At 51.2% G+C, this 23,946-nt stretch overlaps 1 protein-coding gene and 1 long non-coding RNA gene across 3 annotated transcripts in view; one reads left to right on the top strand and one right to left on the bottom strand.

Annotated features, from left to right (window-relative positions):
* Positions 1–7,798, top strand: part of FOXK2 (forkhead box K2) — a 70,640-nt gene extending 62,842 nt beyond the window's left edge. Inside the window, exon 9 of the mRNA XM_047706835.1 lies at positions 6,787–7,798. Coding sequence (XP_047562791.1) covers positions 6,787–6,983 — 197 coding nt within the window. The 3' untranslated portion in view covers positions 6,984–7,798. The remainder of the gene's footprint in view (positions 1–6,786) is intronic.
* A 714-nt stretch (positions 7,799–8,512) lies between these two features.
* Positions 8,513–23,350, bottom strand: LOC125087015 (uncharacterized). Of its 2 annotated transcripts, XR_007123328.1 has the most exons (4): positions 20,847–23,350; positions 15,958–16,419; positions 10,819–15,496; positions 8,513–10,783 (listed from the first exon to the last, which is right to left on the bottom strand). It is a non-coding gene; the product is annotated as an uncharacterized LOC125087015 (long non-coding RNA). The 2 variants fall into 2 exon arrangements; XR_007123327.1 differs by having other exon boundaries at positions 8,513–15,496.
* Between the last annotated feature and the right edge of the window lie 596 nt (positions 23,351–23,946).

The following is a 23,946-nucleotide window of genomic DNA, read 5'->3' as shown; positions in this document are numbered from 1 at the left end:
TCATTGACGATCGCCCTGAGACCTTGTTCCCTCTCAGAAGAAGGAAGGGTGGAAAAAATAACTAAACTCCTTCTAGTTTTAGTCATCTTTTGGCAAAAACCATTCTAAATTATCTGTTTATTGGTTCCTTAATTTGGTTGCAGTCTTTTCTTAGAAATCACTGGTTTGGGAAAGTGTTTTTTATCCAGTCAGTAATGATGCTACGTCATAGCATCTGTTTTCAGTCTCCCTTTGTTTCCCGTCCCATCCCGACGTGCTTCTCCCCAGCGGCAGCGCCCAGCTGAGTGGGTGAAGGAGGTGCTTTTGAGAAGGGGAAGAGATGGCAGATGAGCTTTAAGACTCCGTGGACAAGGAGGGGGCCCTGGAGGTGGCTCTCCTTCCACCGTGTCAGGTGTCGCTTGGGGGCTGCATGGCCTGTGAATTCTTTTACCTGTGAAAGTCACTCTTGAGAAGGGAGAGCAGGATCTGCTATTAATCAGTTATGAAAGTCAGCAGCTTTGATATTTTTCTTTTAAGCTTGTTACTGTGGAAAAGGTCTAACATTCCGGAAATTAACTCACAGCCCATCTTACTCCATTCTTCCCTGTCTGTTCCCCACCCAGATCCAGACCCAGTGTCATTTCAACTATTAATATTTCAGCATCTCCAAAGGAATTTCCTTGTACAGTGTAAGCACCATGCCATTATTGTGGTTTTTAAAACTAGCAATAATCCTTTTATACCCAGTATCTCTCTAGGATTCAAAGCTTCTTTTTTTTTTTTTTTTAAGATTTTATTTATTTATTTGACAGACAGAGATCACAAGCAGGCAGAGAGGCAGGCAGAGAGAGAGGAGAAAGCAGGCTTCCTGCTGAGCACAGAGCCCGATGCGGGGCTCGATCCCAGGACCCTGAGATCATGACCTGAGCCGAAGGCAGAGGCTTTAACCCACTGAGCCACCCAGGCGCCCCCAAAGCTTCTTTTCTTTTTAAGTAATATTAAAATATACATAACACGATATGACTATTTTGAAGTGTACAAGTCAGTGGCATAAAGTCCATTCACAGTGTCTTGAAACCATCACCTCTAATGGGTTCAGAAAAAACTGTGTATGCAGTGAACAGTCACTTCCTGTTCCCCTGGTGGCCACTAATCTGCTGTCTCTGTGGGTTTACCTACACTGGACATTTCCTGTAAATAAAATCTGTGGCCTTTTATATCTGGTCTCTCTTAGCATCATGTTTGAGGTTCACTGATGTAGCCTAGGTCAGCTCTTCTGTATGGCTGAATATGTTTCCATTTTTGTTGGCTCATTCGTCAGCTGATGGACACTTGGTGGTTATGAATAGTACTGCTGTAAACACCCGTGCATATGCATTGAGTTTGGGAGTTGTAAACCTAGGAGTAGAACTGCCCATTGATACGGCAAGGCTGTGTTTAATTTATTGAGGAACTGCCAAACTCTTTGCCACAGCGCCCCACATTTTGCATTCCCACCAGTGCTATGTGAGGTTCTGATTTGTCCACATGCTGACCATCACTTGGTATTTTCTGGTTTTTTTTCCTCTCGTGGCCATCTTGGTGGGTGTAAAGTGATTATCAGTGTGGTGGTGGTGAAAGCAGGGGACGGGCAGAGGGAGACTCTCCAGTAGATTGCCCAGTGGAGCGTGGAGCCTGGGGTAGGGCTCGATCCCACGACCCTGAGATCATGACCTGAGCTGAAATCAGGAGTCCGAGGCTCAACCAGCTGAGCCACCGGCACCCCAGTATCTGTGGTTTTGACCTGCATTTCCTTCATGACTAATGGTGTTGAGCATCTTATTGGTTGGTCGGTTATTTGTATGTCTTCTTCAGACGCCTCTAAGTCCTCTGCCCATTTTTTGTTGAGTTCTAGGAGCTCTTTATATATTCTGAATACTAGGTCCTAATGAGATATGTGATTTGCAGATATTTCCTCCCATTCAGTGGTTTTTGTCTTCGCTTTCTTGATAGCGTCTCTGATGCACCCATTTCAATTGTGGTGTCTTGTGCTTTGGGGTGTCCTTGCTAAGAATCCGTTGCCATGTCTGAGGTCATGACGATTTACCCCATGTTTTCCTCTACTAAGAGCTGTGTAGTTTCAGCTCTAATGTTTAGGTCTTTGATCCATTTTGAGTTAAATTCTGTTTATAATGTGAGGTAAGGGCCTGACTTCATTCTTTGGCATGTGGATGCCCAGTTGTCCCAGCACCCTTTGAAGAAACTGTGCTTTCTCCACTGAATGGTTTTGTCACCCTTCCTGAAAGTCACTTGAGCGCCTGCATGCCTGGTTGGTTAAGCGTCAGCCTTCGGCTTGGGTTGTGATCCTGGGGTCCTGGCATCGGGCCCTCTGTTGGGCCCTCTGCTCGGCGGGGAGCCTGGTTCACCCTCTCCCTTTGCCCCTCCCCGTTTGTGCGGGCATGCGCGCTCTCTCTTCCTCCGTCAAATAAGTAAATCTTAAAAAAAAAAAAAAAAATGTTTATAAAAAAAAAAAGGAAAATCACTCAACCTCAGATGTACGGGTTTGTTTCTCTCAGTTCTGTTTTATTGGTCTTCGTATCTGCCCTTATGCCACAGCCACGGTTCTGATGTTTACAGTTTTATAGAAGTTTTAAAATTGGGAAGCATGAGTCCTCCAACTTTGTTCTTTCTTCCCCAGATTGTTTTGACTGTTGTGGATACCAAGCAGTTCTGTGCAAATTTTAAGATCAGCTTTTCCATTTCTGCCAAAAAGGCATTTGGGATTTAGATAGGGCCTGCCCTGATCCTGTAGAGCGCTCCGGATAGTCGTGTGCTGGGAACGTCCCATCTTCCAGCCTGTGAGCATGGACGTCTTTCCATCCGTTCAGGTCTCCTTTGATTTCTTCCAGCAACGTTCTGTAGCTTCCAGTGTAAAAATCTAGCTTAAATTTCTTCCTGGGTTACTCCTTCGGGACTGTTCTTTCTGAAGTTGTTCGCCACGACCGTATAGAAATCCGCCGGTTTCCCTGTTGCTACCGTTCCCTGCAGCTCGGCTGAATTCATTCTGGTTTAGGGGGTTTTCTTGTGTGGATTTATTGGGATTTTCCATAAATAAGGACTGCGTCGTCTCCAGTAGAGCGAGTCTTGCGTCCTTCCCATTGGGTGTCCTTTGCTTCCTCTTGCGGCCTAACTACGGGGCCGGGACCCCAGCGAGCTGCCGAACCTCGGTGGCAAGAGCAAGCACCTTGCCCTGCTCCGGCCTTCAGGGGAGAGCTTTGTCCGTCACCATCGAGGCGGATACCAGCTGTGGTTGCCGTTTACAGACTGCATGTTCCTGTCTGCCTTCTGGTCTGCTGAGTAGCTTTGTCCCCCGAGGGTGCTGGATCCTGCCACAGGCTTGCTGTTCTGTTTTTTGAAGAGCGCGCCTGCTTGGGGGTGGGGGAGGAGCAGAGGGAGAGACTGTCCAGCCGACCCCCGACTGAGCAGGGCGCCCTGCAGGGGGCTCAGTCCCGCAACCTGAGATTACAGCCTGAGCCAAAACTTGGGCCTTTACCAGCTAAGCCCCCCAGGTGCCCCGTCCCGTGCTTTTTCTGCATTGAAATGATTCATGTGGACTTTGCCTTTATTAACGCCGTGTGCTCCTCTGGTTGGGCTTGCGTTTCATCACGCTCGCAGCCTGCGGTGAGTCCCGCCTGGCCGTGGTGTATGACCCTTCAAGACGCTGCAGGGTTTGGTTTGCTCCGGGCTCATGAGGGTATTCGTCCCCCATCTGCCAGGGGTGTTCACGGTTACTTACCATCGGTATCGGGACGGTGCTGGCCCCAGAGTGCGTGTGGAACTCAGGCCTGGGCCGTGCGACGGAGCCTCTTCCTGGTAGCTTCTGCGGCTGCTCGACCTGCTTCCCGGAAAATGTGCTGGGTTTTTTTTTTTTTTTAAGATTTTATTTATGGGCCACCTGGGGGGGCTCAGTCGTTAAGCGTCTGCCTTTGGCTCAGGGAGCCTGCTTCTCCCTCTCCCACTCCCCCTGCTTGTGTTCCTGCTCTTGCTGTTTCTCTCTGTCAAATAAACAAAATCTTAAAAAAAAAAAAATTATTATCAGAGAGAGAGAGAGCATAAGCAGGGGGAGCAGCAGGTAGAGGGATCGGGAGAAGCAGGCTTCCCCGCTAAGCAGAGAGCCTGACAACACTGGCCCGTTCCAGAACGCTGAGATCATGACCTGAGCCGAAGGCAGGTGCTTCGCTGACTGAGCCCCCCGGGCACCCCAGTAAAACGTGCTTCTGACCATTTCTCAGTCTCTCCCCCCCGCTGGGCTGTGGTTCTGGCCAAAGGTACTCCGTGGGTCTCTGCTGGGACTGCTTAGCCTAGGCCTCTGTCACGGGGGCAGAGGGTGTCAAGAAGAAAGGTCGCCTCACTCTATGGACCGTGTTCTCCTGTGACCCTAAAGGAGAAGTCCCAGGCCGACCCTTCACTCGTCCTGAAGCGTCTCCGTCGTACTCGCAGCCGTCCTCCCCTCTCCTTGCAGGAAGTGGCCTCCAGTCCTCCAGCTTGTGCTGCTTTGAGGTCCGGGTGCGAGGGGTCTGGCCTGCCGGGTTTTAAGGAGGTGGAAGGGTCTTATGGGGATGCAGGTGCCTGTGTCCTGGTGCCTGCACGCTGGGCCCCTGTTCGGCCGGGCCTCCCCCAGGGCCCCTTGCAGGGCTGCATCTGGAGCCAGCAGAGTGCCTGCTCGGGTGGCTGGTCTGCAGCAGGGAGCTGCCCCGAACTCCTCTGAGGGGCGCGGGAGGGTGGCAGGCGCCTGCCCCAAGGGGGCCATGTTGCTCCGTGACCCCTGCTGCTGTGAGTACCGCCAAGCACCTGCTGTGCCTCTGAGGCTGGGGCTCTGTGGGCCTTCGGAGATGACCTCATGCACTTGACCCTCCGTGTTCACCTGGTCAGGCCCCGCGGGGCATGCGGGGTTGGGGTGGCTCCCCTGAGGTCGGACACAAGTGTTCCCTCCTCCAGGGCTCAGTTCTCACTGTTTGCTGTTGACTTTCCCATTTAAAATGAGCTGGATGCGCAGTCCTGGGAAGGTGTGGTGCCGCAGGCTGGGATATGCCTTCCGGACGCAGGGGTTAGACGAGCTGCTTTTGGGCGCGCTCGGTGTCACTGGTAAAGGCTAAGTAAGTTGTCTTTCGCCAGAGACACATGGAACACGGTGTGTGTGCGTCAGCTGACAAACGGCAGCAAGTGCCGGCATGCTGCGTGGCTCAGTTCACTCACGTGTGTGTCAGGCACGCTTATGCTGTGTCCCAGCGGGGAACTCGGGCTGCCCGTCAGCGCTGCCCCAGCAGCCGCACGGGCCCTTGTGCCCGGGACAGGGCACTTACCCCTGATGAAGGCACGCACGGTCCGGAGGAGTCAGAGGCCCCCCAGTCAGCGAGAGTCTAGCTGGTCCCTTTCTTGGTTCCCGGAGGGCGTGGCCATGTGCAGAGCCCCACCCCGGCCTCCTGTCTGGGTCAGGAGGTCTGTTCTCCACAGGGCCGGGGGCTGACGGCTCACCACGTGGCCAGCCTCCAAAGCCCCCCTGGGGCGCATCCGCTCAAGAAGATGCCCTCCCAGCCCCATGTGTCCCATACAGCGGGCCTTCGTGGGCACAAAGCCAGCAGATGAAGCGTAGGAGGTCAACAGTGCTTTCTGTGGTCACCCAGGTGGCCGAGATCTGGAAGACCTTGGTTGGCTGTAGCTCGTCCGGCATAAACCAAGTAAGACAGGTGCCACCTCGGGACCCGGCCACACGGCAGTGATGCCTAAGCTCCTGTGTGAGGAGATTGTCCAGAGATGCAAGCTCGGCTTTTCCTGAGTCAAGTACAAGAAAGGTTGCTCTAAACTGCGGAATCGCTTCCCATGCCTGTGGCTCACCCTGGCGGCCCCCGCGCCCTCCCAGTGGTCAGGCTGAGTCTGCAGCAGCTGGTGTGCGTCCCCAGGCTGGGGGCCCCGGGAGGGAGCCTGTACCTCCTGTGCACCCCGGCTTCTTGTGCCCTTGCACCTTTGTGGACGAGTCCGTCGCTAGGCACCAGGGCTTAGGGCTTGGTCCCCTTGGCCTTGCATTTCCGTTTCTGATTTGCCTGTGGCCTGAGCCTTTCCTTCCTTCCGAGTCGTCAGGGCAACCTTGGCTCATCTGCTACTTCACTCTAGGACACAGTCCCCCATCTGTCTTCTTTCCCCCTCCTCTCTGCTTCCCGGGCTTGGTCTGAGGAGGGGCCCGAAGGTAGCACCAGGAATTAGGGACCTCACGTTGGGACACTGATAGGGATGCTGGCAGAGAGTAACCTCTCTAGAGAGTATCCTCTCCACAAGCCCAGGGGCTTGTGGGCGCGTGTATAAGCTCCCCAGGTTCCCGGGGCTCAGAAGGGGAGTCAGTGGCACAGACTCTGGGCTCTCCTTGTTGGCAGCTCCCTGGTAGCCCGAGCCACATGCCCGCTCCCAAGCTCGTGTGTGATCGGGAGCATCCAGGGCGACAGGGGGCACGGGGGGCCTCTGCACCAAGGAGGAGGCCAGCGGCAGCCCCTCTGCCTGACCCTGAGCCTCAGCCTCCCCCAACCCCCGATTCTGTGAGAGATGCACACTGTTTCGATGATAAGGATGCCAGCTGTCACTGAGAATGCCCACTGATGAGTTAACTTGCTCTAGGGTTTCTGGTCCCTGGGAGTCCGGTCCAGACTCCTGTGCCCCACAGCAGTCCCCCGCAGGAGCCAGCGCTCTGGGCAGAGAGCCTACACCAGTGGGTGCTGGGGGTCCCCTGGGGGCCTGCTGGGGGACGAGGACGGGGTCTGACTCACTGTCTCTTTGCAGCGGTGGCAAGTCCCCTGCACATGTTGGCCACGCATGCGTCGGCGTCGGCGTCCCTGCCCACCAAGCGCCAGAATGGCGACCAGACGGAGCAGCCGGAGCTGAAGCGGGTCAAGACAGAAGACGGCGAGAGCATCGTCCTCGCCCTGAGCGTGGATGCACCGCCGGCAGCCGGCAGGGAGAAAGGTGTCCAAAACTAGCGGCTGGGACAGCTTTTCTTACTTTAATATCAACTCTGTGGTGCCAAAAGGAGACACTGCCTCTCACCGACACTTGGAGCGCGCTGTCTCGGTGGGTAGAGGGCCCTGCGGTTGGACTTCACCTCAGCACTGAAAACACGAAACCCAGGTGGCCTTAAAACTCCTAAAAGACAGAAGTCACACCTGAACAAAACCACATGCAACAAAACCTGGTTCTGGCGGCGTCTCCCCACCCCAAGCTCAGCTTGTCCCTGCACAGCGGAGCTGCCGGCACAGGGCGGGGACCGTCCCTGCCACCCTCCCAGGACCCTTGGGGCCGGCACTGGTAGATGAGACAGTATTTTGTTGTTCACATGTGGAATTAGAATATTTTGAGGTGTCCTTTCTTTACAAAATAACGGGGTCTTTGACATTTCCGATCGCTCCATTTCTACTCTGGAAACTTTGGAATCACACAGGACCTTCCGTGTCGATTTCTTTGGGGAAAAGAAACAATGTAGTTTTGTTTCTGTTGTTTGTTTTCAGCCTATGGAATGATTTCCTTTTTTCTGTCCTGTTACCGTTCAGCCGGAGCCGCAGGATGACATCTGCAGGTTTTCCGTGTTAGAGCAGGTGGCGGCTGCATCTAGGACGGATGGACAGACGGGCTGGACAGACGGGCGCCCACGCCGGGCCGCATTAGCCGTGACTGAAAGAACTGGTGGACTCGCGGAGCCGCACTTAACCGGTCTCTTTCCTGCTACTTTCTGTTGTTTGTTCCTTTGTGCTGACTTTGTCCCCGGCATAATTTTCCACTCTAAGTAAAACAAACCTCCCAAGTGTTGTGTGTGTTTAAAATGACAGAACTGTGCCTCCTTCATTTGGAAAAAAGAGTCAGTCTTATACCACACGCCCTTTTCAGACCAGTGTCACAGGTCTCCGTGGCACGTCGCTAGTCACTATCACCGCTCCTGGGCCCAGAGCCATCGTCCGACCTGTCGCCCACCTGACGACGCTGCGGTTTGCCCGGCGCGCGGGGAGCAGGTGCTGGGGCAGAGCAGAAGCCGAGCGTGCGGACAGGAGGGTCTCGGAAACATCCAGGCCCTTCTCTGGTTTGTAACAGGAAATCCCCCTCGGCCTCTCAGAACTGAAGCAGTCCTAACGCGGACTTCTGTCCTACAAAAAACAAAAGTGAGGCGAAAGGAAACAAAGGTGAGACAGTGAGCAGTAGGGGCCCCACCCGGACTCGGTCACGCTGTCCCCAGAAGAAAGCCACGGGCCTTTCCAGAGTGTTCCAGGGGGTCAGGGCTGAGCAGCCGTGCAAACAGAAGAGGGCTTTGGCCTTATTGTGAACTTTAAAATGTCATCATCATCATGTTATTTATTTAAATGTAGTTATTTTGGTATTTAATTTTTTTTTTAAAGAGAGGGAAAAAACCCTGTATTTTCCTGGTGGAATGAAACGGCTCAGAATGGTATATTTAGGCAATTTTAAAACATTTATAATTTACCTACAGACCAAATATGATAAATCTGTTCTAAGTGTTGTGTGTCACCCCCAGTATGGAGCTGTCACAGTGTTACTGCAGATGATGCGCATTAAAAATTATGAAATGACTGCACACTAGCTGGATTTCTAACTCAGCCATTTAGAAGAATAAAAACGAAACCATCATGGGGATGATACCGTGTGTGACAGTAGCCAGATCTGAGCTGCGCGCTGCATGAGCACCTCAGGGCAGCGGTCTGCAACTTCCGGGCACTTTACAGACACCTGGGGATGTATAGTTTTGTCTTTTTACTCAAAGTTTGCAATTTGCAAAGTAACTCGGGCTGCAGTTGTGTCTTGTGGACAGTCCGGTCGCTCCACTGAGTGGTCCGGACCTGCCAGTTGTGGCTTCTGTAGGCCCTGCCTGAGCTCTGGGCAGGTGAGTGGTCAGGACTGACCCCAGCAGGAACTCTGGATTGGGCAAACGCATCGTATGTCCTCCTGGAGATGTGTCTACACAGCCGTGTCCCTGTCACCATCCAGAAAGACGGGCAGATGCTCCCTAAGGAAGCCCAGTCCCTCACATGGTCATTTCCGAGCCTAAAACACAAGACACTCCAGAGGCTGGGATTGTAGGTTTAAAAAAAAAAAGCTTCCAGTTCTCAAATTTTGATAAAGAGGCGGCTAGTTTGTTGGTGTAAAGTAGCTGGCGTGTGCCTTTTCCAGAGGCCTCGGGGGCCTTTTTGCTCCGGTTGCCTCGTTCCGTTGGCTCATCGACTGGCACTTGGGAATGTAAGAATATCAAGGAGGGCAGGAAAAACCACGGATGAACAGAGCCATAGCCCAGAGCTCTTAAAAATGTTCCGTTTAGCTCTGACTCCGAGCGCCCTCACCACACCCCGGGTCACCGAGGCCGCGTCCCTCCCACCCTACTTGCTGCCTGGGGCCCTTCAACAGATTCGCCGCTGCTCCCGCATGTTACTTGAAGAGGTTTCTGCTTTGATCTTTGCCAAACTTCTGAGCCCCCGAGGGACTAGGAACTTCAACAGCTTTGCCCTGAACCAAACAAAACCACGAAAAAACTCCCGTGTGAGCCACATGACAGGCATGTTCTGAGGAGTCCGGGCATGATTTCGGATCCAGCTTCACTCTGGCGGCGTCAGTCTCCACGTGAGCAGCTGAGCTCCTTGAAGACACCACCCCCTTGGCCGTCGTCCCTAGAACAACAACGTAGACCCTGAGCCACGGTCAGAAGGGGCAGGGCAGGGCCAGGACTCGGGATCTCTGTGCTGTGTGACACAAGGCAATAAGTGACAATCTTCCACTCCTGACCTCCACAACCTTAGAAAGTATAGTGGTAATTTGTGTGCAAAGATTTGACAAGTAAAATTACCAAGTTCCTGAAATTCAATAAAATATTTTTACTAATTTTAAGAGAGTATCATTGTCATTTTGATAAACTGAGGCAAGCTTTTTTTTTTTTTTTTTTTTTTTGCTGCCTTCAGCATGCCAAAGGCCTAGAGCACTGGAACAAATTACAAAGGAGCTGCTTGAGCTGACCAGGGTGTCCGCTCTGCCACCAGAAAGGGGTGTTCAGTGTTTCCACGAGGAAGAGGCACAGGGCGTTGCAGGCAACGGTCATAGAGTCTGATTTTCATCTGTGACCCGCAGCTGTGCAACCTACTTGAGGTTGTGGTTGTTGCTGTCGTTTCTTCTACAGACTTGGCCTTCAATCTAAGAATCAGGATCACTGCAAACAACAGAGATTTATCCTGCCACGGGATGAGTCTCACCTAAAGAGGCACATGGCTCTGTGAGCTCCACGTTCTAACACGATGACCGTCCAGCCACCAGAATGCCCGTGCCCTGGACAGCTGGTGTCCTGGAGCTTGTAGACCCTGGGCAGCGGGGGAAGGAGGAGTGACCAAGAAGGATGGCACAAGGCTCCGTGGGAGCTCAGAGAAGTGGCACCTTAGGGCTCAAGGACAGAGCTCGGCGGGGGGGGGGGGGCTTCGTTCCTACACGGAGACACTTTCCCTCACACAAGGAAGCAGCATGGCGGACTGTTGGAGATCTGCCCGCGCCGTGTTTGCCGATGCTTGAAGCTGTGTCCGGCCTTAGCCCCGCTTCTCTCAGGCAGTGTTCCTCTGGTAATTCATTAGGTTCACCTTGAGGCTGAACTATGTCAAAAGAGAGGTGACAGCTACCCGAGAGGATAAACTACCTTTGTCCAGGAAAAAGATGAAGGGAAGAGCCTTCAGAGAAAGGAAACCGTTCGCTAATGGGAGGTCTTCCCTCGTAGGAAAAGCACTGCTCGCTCGAGGGAGCCCCCCTCAGTCAGGGCCACGTTTCATCTGCAGTGTAGACCTCAGGGCGTGCTGTGAACCCACCTGCAGTTGCCCTGCGATGCGTTCAGGCACAGATGGAGGTGTAAGGACCACGGGGCATAGTCACACCGTAGGCCGCCGGCCAGCACTCGCAGGCTTCTGTGACATGCTGCGCTGCACAGACTTACCACGACTGCTCCCTCCACATTTATGTCCACAGAAACACCAGATGTTAACCAGGGTCTCGGGAGCTCTGAGGACACGGGTAAACCTGTGGGCACAAATTGCCTGAGTTTGGAAATGCCCTTCAGAGCTCCCCACAGTGTAGGCACGGTCTGCCCTATGTCTTCCCAGGGGTTACAACTAACAGCCCTTAAATAATAAAGCAATTATCCCAGTTCTCTGAAAAACAGTAGCAGGCAAATTGGGGCTGGGAGATTAAAACTCCAGGAACAAACACTATAGTGATGATTTCCCCATATTTTCCCCTCTTGTATCTCCTGGAGAGCCTGAACACCGGAACTGCACATTAGAACCAGAAGACAGAGTACTGAGGGACACTCCCTCTCCACTTGGCAGAGCATGGGAAGGGCCCGTGGACTCGGGAGGTCATGAAGCTGCACGCCTGCATGCAGGGACCGGCTCTGGACACACAGTACTCAGACAAGAGGGACCGGAAAAGGGGACACCTGTACATGCCAAAGAGGGTGTGTGTGGAAGGAAGAATCCCTGTGATGTTTTTCCTTCCTTGGGTCCTCAACTTTGGCCCCAAGTTGGACCTAGTCACAGTGTGCAGCACCGCAAGGAGGCAAAACCTGAACTTTTTTAGCCAAAGAACTGGGAAAAGCAAGCAGTATCTGGAAAATGGAAATATGGGAAGATCCCCTAAGGCCCGTATGATACCTGGGTTCACCCTGAGCTGCATGTGCCTGGAACTGACCTGAGGAAGTAGAGACTCTATGAAGTGAATGACTGTAGAGATTGGTCCCTGGTGGTGCCCACAGGCATAGACCCAAAGAACCCTGCGTGGGTTTGGTAAACAACGGATACCAGAACCACAGCCCACTCGGGGCAGATCAGCACGTTCAGTCTGAACATAGATTATTTGCCTGCTTCCAACAACATTCTCTAAAGGATTTTAATAAGACTCAGTGTCTCACGATATTAAAGATGTCCAGAATACAATCCACAGTTACTCACCATTCGAAGAGCCAGGAACGTCTTTAAAAGGAAAAGAAAGTTAACACATGTCAACTTAAATGTGTTGGAATACTCAGAAGACGATAATTAGAACTTTTATATAAATATGTTTTATTATAACCATACTCCATGAAAGAAGAGCAAATGCTCTTGAAATAAACCAAAAGTTATAAACTTTAAAGTGAAAAATACAGTGGGTAAACAAAAACATTTGGAAACAGAAACAAACGGAGCCTCGGGGACTTGCGGGACAACATATAAAGACTTCATGTATGTGTTTATTGGATTCCCAGCAAAAGGAGAAAGACATTGGTGTAAAAAAAACTTCTTTCACAAAATGATTGGAAATATTTCAAATTTGACAAAAGACGAATGTACGGATTCACAAGGCTCAGTAAACCCCAAAAAGTTAAACTCAAAACTATGTCAAAACACCATGGACCAATGAAACTGAAGCTTTTTAATCTTGAAAGCGGCCAAAGAAAAGTGACTCCTTATACACAGAGTAACAATGTGAATAACTACAGACTTCTCCTCAGAAACCGAAGAGGCCATATGACTGGGAAGTTATTAAGGCTGAAAGTAACCATCCATCTAGAATACTATGTCCACAGAAAATACCAGGAATACAGATGAAATGATACTCCTAGACAAAGGAAAACTAAGAGTCCTGAACCATGGGAACTCTCAGAAGGCAATGTTAAAGGACGTTCTTCAGGCAAAAAGTAAATGGCAGAGAGAAACCTGGAACTTAAGGAATGAAGAAAACTCAGCAGAAATGGAAAGATCTGGGCAAATACACTAATGTTTCTTCTCAAGTTCTTTAAAAGATGTCTGACTTTGCAATATAACAATTACTGTCTTTCAGGGTTTTCAGTGTATGCAGATGTTATATTGGCAAAATGACAATATAGAGGAGGAAGGCAAAGGTTTACTTAAAGGGTCTCCACATTTCACTTGAAGTGGTGAAACACTAATTCTGAAGTAGACTGAAAAACTACTTAGAATATTGTGATCATTAGTGCAATCACTAATAATACTGAACAAAAAGCTAAAAGGTAAATGGAATGCAAAAAATCTTTCGAATAATACAAAAGGAGGCAGGGAACATAAAACCAAAGGGAAGAAAAACATGAACTAAGCAAAAAATATGGCAGAATCATCAATAATTACATTAGATATAAACAGCTTAAACATGCCAATTAAAAGAGATTGTCAGAAATTTTTAAAAGTCGCATTTTCAAATGCATCAAAAAGAATAAAATACCAGGACACCTGCGTGGCTAACTCGGCTAAGTGTCTGACTTCAGCTCAGTCATGATCTCAGGGTCCTGCGATCAAGACCCACGTAGGACTCCCCACTTGGCAGGGAGGCTGCTTCTCCCTCTCCCTCTGCCTGCCACTCCCCCTGCTTGTGTTTGTTCTCTTAAATAAATAAAAATCCTTAAAAAAAATAAAAATAAAAAACCTAGGAATAATAAATTTAACCAAGGAGGTGAAAGACCTGTACTCTGAACACTAAAATAGTGATGAAGGCAAGTGAAATGACACAAATAAATGGAAAGATATTTCATGCTCATGGGTCGGAAGAACCAACATTGTTAAATGTCTATAGTCTGCCCAAAGTAATCTATAGATTTAGTGCAATCCCTAGCAAAATACAGACAGCATTTTTCACAGAACTAGAACAAAGTCCTAAAATTTGTACTGTACCACAAAAGACCACAAAGAGCCAAAGCACTCTTAAGAACAACAAAGCTGGAGGTATCAAAATGGCAGATTTCCAGATCGTCTAGAAAGCTGTAATAAAACAGTACGGTACTGGCACAAAGATAGGCACAGAGACCAATAGAACAGAAGAGAGCCCAGAAATAAACCCAGTTAAACGGGGCAAAAATACACAATGGGGAAAAGACGACAAATGGTTTTGGGAAAACTGAACCACTTTCTTGTTCTACACATTAAAAAATAAACTCAAAATGGGTTTAGGACCTAAATGTGAAATCTGAAACCATAAAACTCCTAGAAGAAAACAGGCAGTAACTCCTTGGACATCAGTCACAGCAACGTATTTATGAACGTGTCTCTTCAGGCAAGAAAAACAAAAATAAACTTTGGGGACTACACCAAAACAGAAGTCTGGAAAGCAAAGTTAACCATCAACAAACAAAAAGGCAACGTACTGAATGAGAGAGGTCATTTGCAAATGATATGTCTGATAACGAGTTAGCGTCTAAAAGAAAGAAAGAACTTATACAACCTACCCGCCCCAAAATAATATGATTAAAATGTGGGCGGGGGACCTGAATAGACATTTCTCCAAAGAAGACACAGATGACCAACAGACACATGAAAATATTACCGGTGGCTTCTCCTTCAGTGCATGTGGCTCTTGGTCCCGCTACTTCAAAGAACGGACAGGTGGACCAGATGAAGAGTGGAGGTCAGCAAAGTTCACTGAGTAACGGTACAAAGCTCCCAAAGAGGGAGGCCACCCGAGAGGGTTGCCACCGGAGTTTCTAAATCTAAGGGGTTTTTTCAGGTTGTCCACAGGGCTGTTTTAATCTGATTAACCCTCCCCATGCCTGTCACCCAGTCAGGTTTTTGTCCATTCAAGTGGGAAAGAGGGAAAAGAGTGGAGGGCTCCTTCCAGGGTGGTGTAAATCCTTTTAACAGTGGTTTGCTCTATAGGGTGGCTGGGGCTTCTTGTCCAGGCCTGCATTTCTCCTATCCTTCACCAGTAAGATGCTCATCAACAATCGTGAGGGTACCTCGAACCAAAACTACAATGAGAGATCACCTCGCACGTGTCAGGATGACCGTTACCAAAAAGACAAGGAGTCACGAGTGTTGGTGAGGATCCGGAGAAAAGTGAACTTCCCTGCACTGTTGGTGGGAATGTAAAGTGTGGGAAACAGTAGGGATGGTCTTCAAAAAGTTAAAAAATAGAGAAATTACCCTATGATCCAGGAATTCCACTACTGGTTATTTACCCAAAGAAAACAAAGACAGTAATTTGAAAAGCTGTATGTGCCCTTATGTTTACTGTAGGACGGTTACAGCAGCCAAGCTGTGGCAGCAGCCCAAGTGCCCACCTGCGGATGACCAGGTCCACGAGATGAGAATGATCTACACTGGAATACTATTCAGCCAGAACAAAGGATGAGATCTTGCCATCTGCAACAACATGGATGGCCCTAGAGGGTATTAGGTCAAATGAGTAAGAGAGAGATAAATACCATATGATTTCACTCATATATGGAATCTAAAAAAGAAAACAAATGAACAACGAAGAGACCCAGAACTACACAGAACAAACTGGTGGCCGCCAGAGGGTGGGGAATGGGTGGAGCAGTTGAAGGGTAGTAAGAGGTACAGGCTTCCAGTTATAAACTAAGTCGAGAAGGTGAAAGGCAGAGCATAGGGAACATAGTCGGTAATACCGTAACCATGCAGGGACCAATGGCAACACGAGGCGGGAGTGAGAGATACAGAACTGGAGTCACTGTGTTGTACACCTGCAACAGAAAACAGCGTGTCCACTATACTTCAATGATAATTTTTTTAATTTTTTAAAAAGATTTTATTTATTTGAGGGAGAATGAGAGAGAGCAGAGAGAGGAGAAGGTCAGAGGGAGAAGCAGACTTCCCAGAGCTGGGAGCCTGATGCGGGCGGGACTCGATCCCAGGAATCCAGGAACATGACCTGAGCCGAAGGCAGTGGCTTAACCAACTGAGCCACCCAGGTGCCCAATAAAATTTTTTAAATTAAAAAGAGACAGACTGGATCAAAAATAAGGCCCAACTCACTCTAAATGATATGGATAGGTTAAAAGTAAAAGGATGGGAAAGCTGTATTATGCAAACACATCAAAAAAACATTGGAGTAGCTGTTAATGTCAAACAAAGCAGACCTCAGAATAAGGAAAATTACCAGGTATAAACAAGAACATTACATAATGATAGAGGGTTCACTCACCAAGACACATTTAACATCCCTGAAGGTTTAAGCACCAAACAAGAGCCTCAAAATGAAGCAAGGACTTTGGTTTTACTTCCCACACGTCAGGAGCTTGGAAGCTGCCACTCTGTCCTGGCAAGTAAACAGCTGAACACTGAAAAAGCAACAGCCTTTCTTGGATCCGCGGGAGTCGGGAGGCCCTGGGGGCCAAATGCTTCCCAAAGACCAGAGAGCCAGTGGCCAGGCAGGGAGGGCGGCTGACCCGAGCACGGACCCTTGCAGAGGTCGGCAGAGGGGGCCAGTGCTGCGCTAGGCAAACCTCACAGGGGCGGGGGTGCTGACGGGCTGTGGGAGGCTGTGTGCGGGCGGGAGTGACAGCCTCACCGGCAGAAGCTCAACCAGCGGCTCGGGAAACACTGAAGAAGCAGGGGACGGAGGAAAACTATCCTGAGATCCACAGAAGCAGCTTCAGAAGAGGCCCTAAAGGGAAAGCCCGTTAATGGGTTAATGGCGCCTAAGCTGCTAGAGGGTTAGCGGCCTGACTGCCAGGCGGAAGGGGAACACCCAAGTCCACCCCCGCCCCCCAACGCAGCCTTCAGCCCCACCTGCGCAGGGTAGAAAGCCGAGAAGCACAGAGCCGCAGGCTCACTGGAGACCGAGCCTGACCGCCCTGACAGACCACCCTCCCCACAGCTGCCTCCCTAAAGGCCTCCTCACAGCAGTTCCGTCCACAGCGCAGCAGCTCCAGCTGTCAAGGAAAAAACAACAAGCCCTAACTTAAAAGGAAAAGTTTGGAGAGAGAGCTGCCTCCGCGCCAACAGGGCAGGGGACATAAAGCAGCCGTGATTATGACCACGCCAGGGGCTCTGACGCAGAGGAGACCACAGCAAGCGTGATGGGCATCGTGCGGACAGATGGACGGGAACCTGAGAAAGAACTAAAGAGAAAGGGTGGGGATCGGAGGCGCAACACCAGTCTCTGATGGGCGCATCAGCGGACGACACAGCTGAGCAAAGAGTCTGCACTTCAGGAATTATCATTAGAAACTTCCAAAACTGAAAAGAGAACAAAGACTGAAATAAAACCAAAAGCTGAGACTATCCAAGGGCTGCGGGAGGAGCATGTAACGTGTGTGTGTACTCGTTGGGGCAGCACGAGAAGGAATTCTGGAGCTCTTCAAAGGAACAGAGGCAATATTTGAAACGATGATGGAGAATTTCCCCCAAATTAATGTGAGACATGAAACCACAGGTCCAGAAGCTCAGGGAACAAGCAGGAAAAATGCCCCGAAACCCCTGTACCCAGGCATATTATTTTCAAAGGAGGGCAACACAGAGGAAACGGTAACAACAGAAGTGGATGTTAATCCGGCTGTGTCAGTAATCACTTTGAACATCACTGGTTTACATGTAAAGTAAAAGACGGTTTGTCACAGTAACTCAACAACCAAGACCCTACTGCATGTTGTCTGTAAGAAACCCGCCTTAAAGAAAAAGACACTCACAGATTAAAAGAAATGGTTGGAGAAAGAGATATCATGCTAACACTGGTCAAAAGAATGAAGAGTAGGTACGTTCTTTCCAGACAGAGCCGACCTGAAACCGGGAAACTCAGCACAGATAAAGAAGGGTGTTGAGTAGTGATACAGGGGCCAGTTCGCTAAGACAACATAAGGTAAATGAAGCAAAATCCTAAAGAACCCAAAAAAAAAGAAGAAAAAAAAAAAAGATAAGTCTGTATGACATTTAGATACATTGAGATACATCGACACTGGGGGTGCCCACCTGGCTCCATCAGTAGGACGTGCAACTCTATCTTAGGCTGTGAGTTCAAGCCCCAGCTAGGTCTAGAGATTGCTTAAAAAACAAGCAAAGAGAGGAGCCTGGATGGCTCAGTCCGTTAAGTACCTGACTCTTGATTTCAGCTCAGGTCATCTCAGGATCATGAGATCGAATCCTGAGTCAGGTTCTGCAATGATCGTGGAAGCTGCTTAAGATTCTCTCTCCCACTCTCCCTCTGCCCACTTCCCCATACCCCTCATTCACTCTCTCGTGAATTTAAGGAAATCTCTTGACAAAAACATCAGCTGAACACAAGCTAAAGGAACAGACTTCAGTGACCACACAAGACGAGAAATACAGTCTTTGCAAAAACAGCGTGGAAAAGTTATCAAGCGAACGGATGACTAGAGCCTTCATGAAGCAACGGCAGTCCCTTGGGGAGCGGAGAGTCTGATTTCCAGGGTTCCCGTGCTGCGGTATTCACACGTGCAGCTGCCAACAAAATTACAAAGCACAGAAAGGAACAGTAAGCTGTGGGCCACTCACAGGGGAAAATATTGATAGACCATCTGTAAGGAAGGCCAGAAACTGGACTTACTAGACAAAAGACTATGTATTTTTTTAAAGATTTTATTTATTTGACAGAGAAAGTGAGAGAGCTCACAAGCAGGGGGAGCAGCAGCAGAGGGACAGGGAGAAGCAGGCTCCCCGCTGAGCAGGGAGACTGATGCGGGGCTTGATCCCAGGACCCTGTGATCATGGCCCGAGCCGAAGCAGATGCTCAACCAACGACCCAGGCACCCCTAGACAAAAGACTTTAAATTAATTGTCTTAAATATGCTTAAAGAGCTGATAGAAACCATGGACAAAGAATTAGAAGAAATCAGAACAGTGTATGAACAAGTAGGGAAACGAAAAAAGAGAAATTATAGAAAGGAACCAAACAGAAATTCTGGAGTGGAAGAGGACATCTGAAATAAGAACTTGATGTCAGGCGTCCCAAAGCAGATTCAGGCAGGCGGCACGAAAAATCATGAACTCAAAGACAGGGTAATTACAGCAACGTAATGTAATTGGGGGAGGTGGGGAGAAGAAAGAAAGAGAAAGAAGGAAGGGAGGGAGGGAGGGGAAGAGAAGAGAGGAGAGAAGAGAGAAGGAGGGGAGGAGAGGGGTTAAAGGAAGGAAGGAAGGGCTGGACCTGTGGGACACCATTCAGCGCACAGTTTACATACTGTCAGAATCCCAGAGGAAGAAAAGAGAGAAAGGAGCAAGAAAATATATGAAGAAATTGAGGTTGAAAGCTCCCCAAGTTTGATGTACAATGGCCAAGAAACTCAACGAAATTCAAGCAGGAAAAACGCAGAGGTCCACAGTCTACCTCACACTGAATGGTAACAGACTGAAAGTTTTTCCCACAAGATCAAGAAAGAGACGAGAACACCTGCCCTCAGCACAGCTGTTTGCCAGCGCTCTGGAGGGCCTCGCCACAGCAACCAGGCCAGAGAAGGACAAGGCACGTAAGTGGGAAAGGAAGAAGCGACACCATCTCTGCAGATGACACGATTCTACAGATGGAAGGTCCCACAGGCTCCACACAAACAGCAACTGCTACAGCGAAGAATTCGGCAAGAGCGCGGCGTCCAAGGCCAAGACACAAGGATCAGCTGTCTTTCTAGGCAACAGCAATGAACAACCCAAAAGAAAATTAAAAGAGAACAATTCCATTTATCAAAGCATTAAAAGAATAGAATCTTTCGGAGTAAATTTAACCATGGAGGTAGAAGATTTGTAATTCAAAACTACGAACAAAGCACTGCTGAAAGAAACGACAAAAACCTGAATCAATGGCTAGTTCTCCTGTGTTCCTGGGAACCCTATCGTTGCACTGGCAATACCCCGGGAAGCGAGGTGCGGCTCGCTTGTGCATGGCCTTGTGCAGAAATAGAAAAATCATCCTCAAATTCGTAAGGATATAAGGGGCCTAAGTACCTACAACGATGTTGAAAAAGAACAAGAAACTAGCTGGAGTGCAGATACTTCCTAATTTCAAAACTTCCTACAAAGCTACAGTAAGCAGAGCGGTGTGGTTTTGGCGCAACAGCAGACGCAAGGGCTGGGGAACAGAAGAGAGTCCAGAAATCAACCCACGCAACTACCGCCAATGGATTTTCCACAAGGGCCCCAAGAACATTCAGGAAAAGAGAACGGCATCTTCAACAAATGAATAATCGGGGTGCCTGGGGGACTCAGTTGGTGAAGCGTCTGCCTTCAGCTCAGGTCATGAGCCCGGGTCCTGGGATCAATCCCTGCTTTGGGCTCCTTGCTCAGGGAGTCTCTTTCTCCTCTCCCTCTGCTGCTCTCCCTGCTTGTGCTCTCTCTCTCTCTGATCAATAAATCAATCTTAAAAAACAAAACAAAACAAAAAAAGCCACCCAAATAAATAACCACATGCAAAAGAATAAGGCCGGAACTTACCCCATTTCATAAACAAAAGTTAATTCAAAATGGCTCAGTGGCCTAACAGAGCTAAGGCTACAGAACTATCAGAAAAGAAAATATAGGGATAAACATTCGTGACCTCAGATTTGGCAACAGATTCTTGGGTTTGACACCTGAAGTATAAGCAACAAAAGAAAAAATCAATTACGCTTCTTTAAAAAATAAAGCTTTTATACACCAAAGCATACAATCAAGGATGTGAAAAGCCGACAGAGTGAGAACACATTTACCGATCGTGTATCCAGTAAAGCTCTAGAATCTGGCACATCATCTAAGCACTCTTAAAACGCCACAAAAAGTCAACCCAATTTAAAAATGCATGAACGCTGTCCTGCCACCTGCTCCGACAGGGACTGGCCTTGGGGATGCACTGAGCAAGTGGACGTGGGAGGATACACAGCGTGGCTCTCCTCACGTGAGGTCCCGGGGCGGCAGACCCCCAGACGGAGGGGCGGCGGCCCCCAGGGGCTTGGGGGGAGAAATGGGGACTCCCTGCTTAACGGGCACAGTTTCGGTTTGTGACAGCGAGCGGCTCTGGAGACGCGTGGCACTGACTTGTGAACGTACTGGTCACTGAGCGGTACACAAAAATGGTTAAAATGGCAAATTTTTTTATGTGTGTTTTACCACAATGAAGAAAACTGCGAAGGACTAGGTTCAGACATTTCTTCGAAGGCACAGCACGACCGCGGCATGTGGGAGGATGGTCCGCGCCGCTTGTTGAGGGAACCGAACCCCGTCCAGGCACGCAGGCGGCTTTCAGGTAAGAAACGGAAAACCCCAAGCATCGGCGAGTCTGTGGAGAATGGGGGCCCCCAGGGCCCGCTGGCGGGGACGTGAGGCGGAGCCGCTGCAGTGGAAAAGTCTGGCAGCTCCTCAGGCAGGCGGGCACGGCATGACCCCAGGACCCGGCAATCCCGCCCCGGGCCGGAGCCCGGGAAGGGCAAGTCACGCGCGCACGGGAGGCATGTGCAGCGGCGCTCACGGCACCTTCGGGGGCTCCGACGGCCAGAGATGCGGGGAGCAAGCGAGAAGCCCTACCGCACGCGCGCAGTCTGGGGCCCCCGGGGGCGGGGAGGGGGATGGCAGCGAGCTCGGGTCCGTGAGGGGCATCCGGGGGGTGAAGCGATCCTGAAAGCAGAGACAGACAGTTGGCGGCCGCCGACTTGTCCAACTGGTGGTGGGGGTTTCACCTCGATCACAACAGGGACGACGTGCGGCCCAGGTGACGTCACCAACGCGTCCCGCCAAATGTAGCAGCAGAAGGCTTCCCCGCCTGGGCCCGCAGAGCAGCACCGCGCCCCGGGAACAGCGACACTCTGTAGGGTGCGCCCTCGAGACCCCACCGTCCCCACCCGATGACGGGCCCTGAGGAAACGAGGACTGTGCTCCCCAAGAACCTCTGCCCGAACCTTCACAGCCGCGTCCGTGGCCATCTGGAGACAGAGGCCCCTGACCAGGGCTGGGGAGGCGGCACGAGCCACCGACACTCTCACGGCACAGGAACGGACTCCGGGACACACACCATAGGTGTGAGCTGGACCCGGCCGCCTCGGAGGGCTGCGTGCTGTGTCCCCCAAGACATGCCAAAGCCCTGCCCTCCCCGACCTGTGACCGCCGCTCCCCTTGCAGGCAGGGGCTCTGCCCCAGGACACGAGCCCCTGTGAGAGGAGGGCAGCCGGCGTGCAGGGGACACAGCCGTGTGACCACAGCGGCCCCAACCCTCCTGCCAACAACTACTGGTCCCGCTGACACCAGTCCAGACGTCCAGACCCCAAACCTGTACAAGAATCACTCTGAAGTCCCTCTCGTCGTGGCCATCTGTCACGGCAGCCACAAGAGGTTCCCATCCTGTACGATTCCTGAAGCCCGGAGTCCAGACAGGCTGTGCGGGGGTACCCGGCCGCCGGGGGCGCGGGGGGCACAGGCGGGAGGAAGGGCCGTGCCGCCCCGACTGTGGGGACCATCTGTCCAGACTCACAGCGCGGTGCGCACCCCAATGTGCAGGTGGCCGCAGCATGACCCCACCGAACGGCTGTCCTGCGAGGGGCTGGCTGGGGGGCGGGCGTCCCGGGGGCGGCGCGGCCGGTCAACTCCCCGACGCAGGCAGCCAGCCGGGGTTCTTCCTGTCGCCTCTCCTTCCCCCGGAGACCCTGCAGTAAAAACAGAGCGTTTACGTGGTGCATGAACACAGAAACCCTCCGCTGAGAGAAAGCCACGGAACCCAAGGTCACACGTGGCGATTCCCTTTCTCGGAATGCCCACAACAGGCGAGTCCACGGGGCTGGGGAGGGAGCGGCGAGGACGGCTCTTGGGCACGAGGCCTCTGTTCTGGGGAGAGGACACCGGAGGTGGAGGTGACGGAGTGAATGTGCCTAAGGCCATAAACCGTGCTCCTCCAAATGGTCAGAATGGTCCAACTGATGTGTATTTTACCTAGTTTACCAAAATTAACAAAACTAAAGTTTCACCTGGAAGAAGGTGGGGTAGAATGCGATGTCCATACTGAGCTATAGACCGGTGGGGACTCGTCCCAGCGGGCACTGCTGTTCTGGCTTCCTCTGTGGAGGTCAGTGCCCCGTCCAGGGCCCCTGGAGACTCTGGTGACGGCGGAGCGGCCCACGCCCCGGCCTCCGGCTGCCGGCGCGGACACATGCCCGGGGGAGCCCCTCCCTTCACCTCCTCTGCCAGACATGGCCCCCGTGCACCAGGCACCAGTGGTCGGGGCTGTGGGACTCAGACACACCCAGACTGACATCAGCGTGGAGAGAGGCCTTCGGGGGACATCCGCGTCTCTGTTCCCTCACAGCCGCGGCTGAGGTCCCAGAGGAACCTCGTTCGCGGTGCCAGCGGGGCTGCAATTTCACTGGCGCTTTCCTCACCTCGGCCCACCCCCCAGAGCACACTGGGGGGCTGCCTGACGTTCCCCCGAATCATGGTGTCGACCACCTGGGGGGGTGGCGACGTGCTCTCTGGGCTGCCGGCAGACCTCAGCCTCCAGGTGCCCGAGCGCTTGAGGACTGTCCTCTGGGTTACATGCACTGGCCTTCAAAAGAGAGCACAATGTGTGACAGGAAACAGTGATTTTCTTTGAAGATCTTATTTGTTCATTTGACAGGGAGAGAGCGAGAGCACAAGCAGGGGAAGCAGCAGACCCCACCGAGCAGGGAGCCCAGTGTGGGGCTGGATCCCACAACCCCGAGATCGTGACCTGAGCCGAAGGCAGATGCTTCACCAGCTGAGCCCTCCGGGCACTCCAGAAACAGTGATTTTAACAGGGCGTAAGAGCAGACAATTCTATTCTTAGACAAGTAACTCATTTTTGGTCTCAATTCTGAGAACGGAAACCTTACCCATTCTTGTATTCAAACAAGTGACTTCGTCTACTTGGCGGCTCTCCCTCCTGCTTGCAGGGCGCGGCGACCGAGACCCTCCCGGGGTCCCGAGACCAACCTCCGGAGGGTAACCAGCTCCTGTCCGCTGGGATGGAGCCACCTTAGGGACGTATCCAGCGGGGGCTGAAAGGACAGGGCATGGTCAGCACCAAAGCGGACAGCCAGCCCCTCTTGTGTTTGAGCCGGTAGAAAATACCATGATCTTCTCGAGTCACCGGTCTGCTTTGAGGGTCAGAGACACCACCCTCTGTGGCATCCAGCCAAGCACTGGACTGTCATTACCTCTGCCTGCCCCTGAGAGGGTCTGAGGTCATTCGTCTCCTCAGCTCACA

The sequence above is a fragment of the Lutra lutra genome, chromosome 16 (assembly GCF_902655055.1).
Source record: "Lutra lutra chromosome 16, mLutLut1.2, whole genome shotgun sequence".
NCBI classification, from domain to species: domain Eukaryota; kingdom Metazoa; phylum Chordata; class Mammalia; order Carnivora; family Mustelidae; genus Lutra; species Lutra lutra.
Note: the sequence above shows the minus strand (reverse complement) of the source record. Positions and strands in the feature narration are given on the sequence as shown.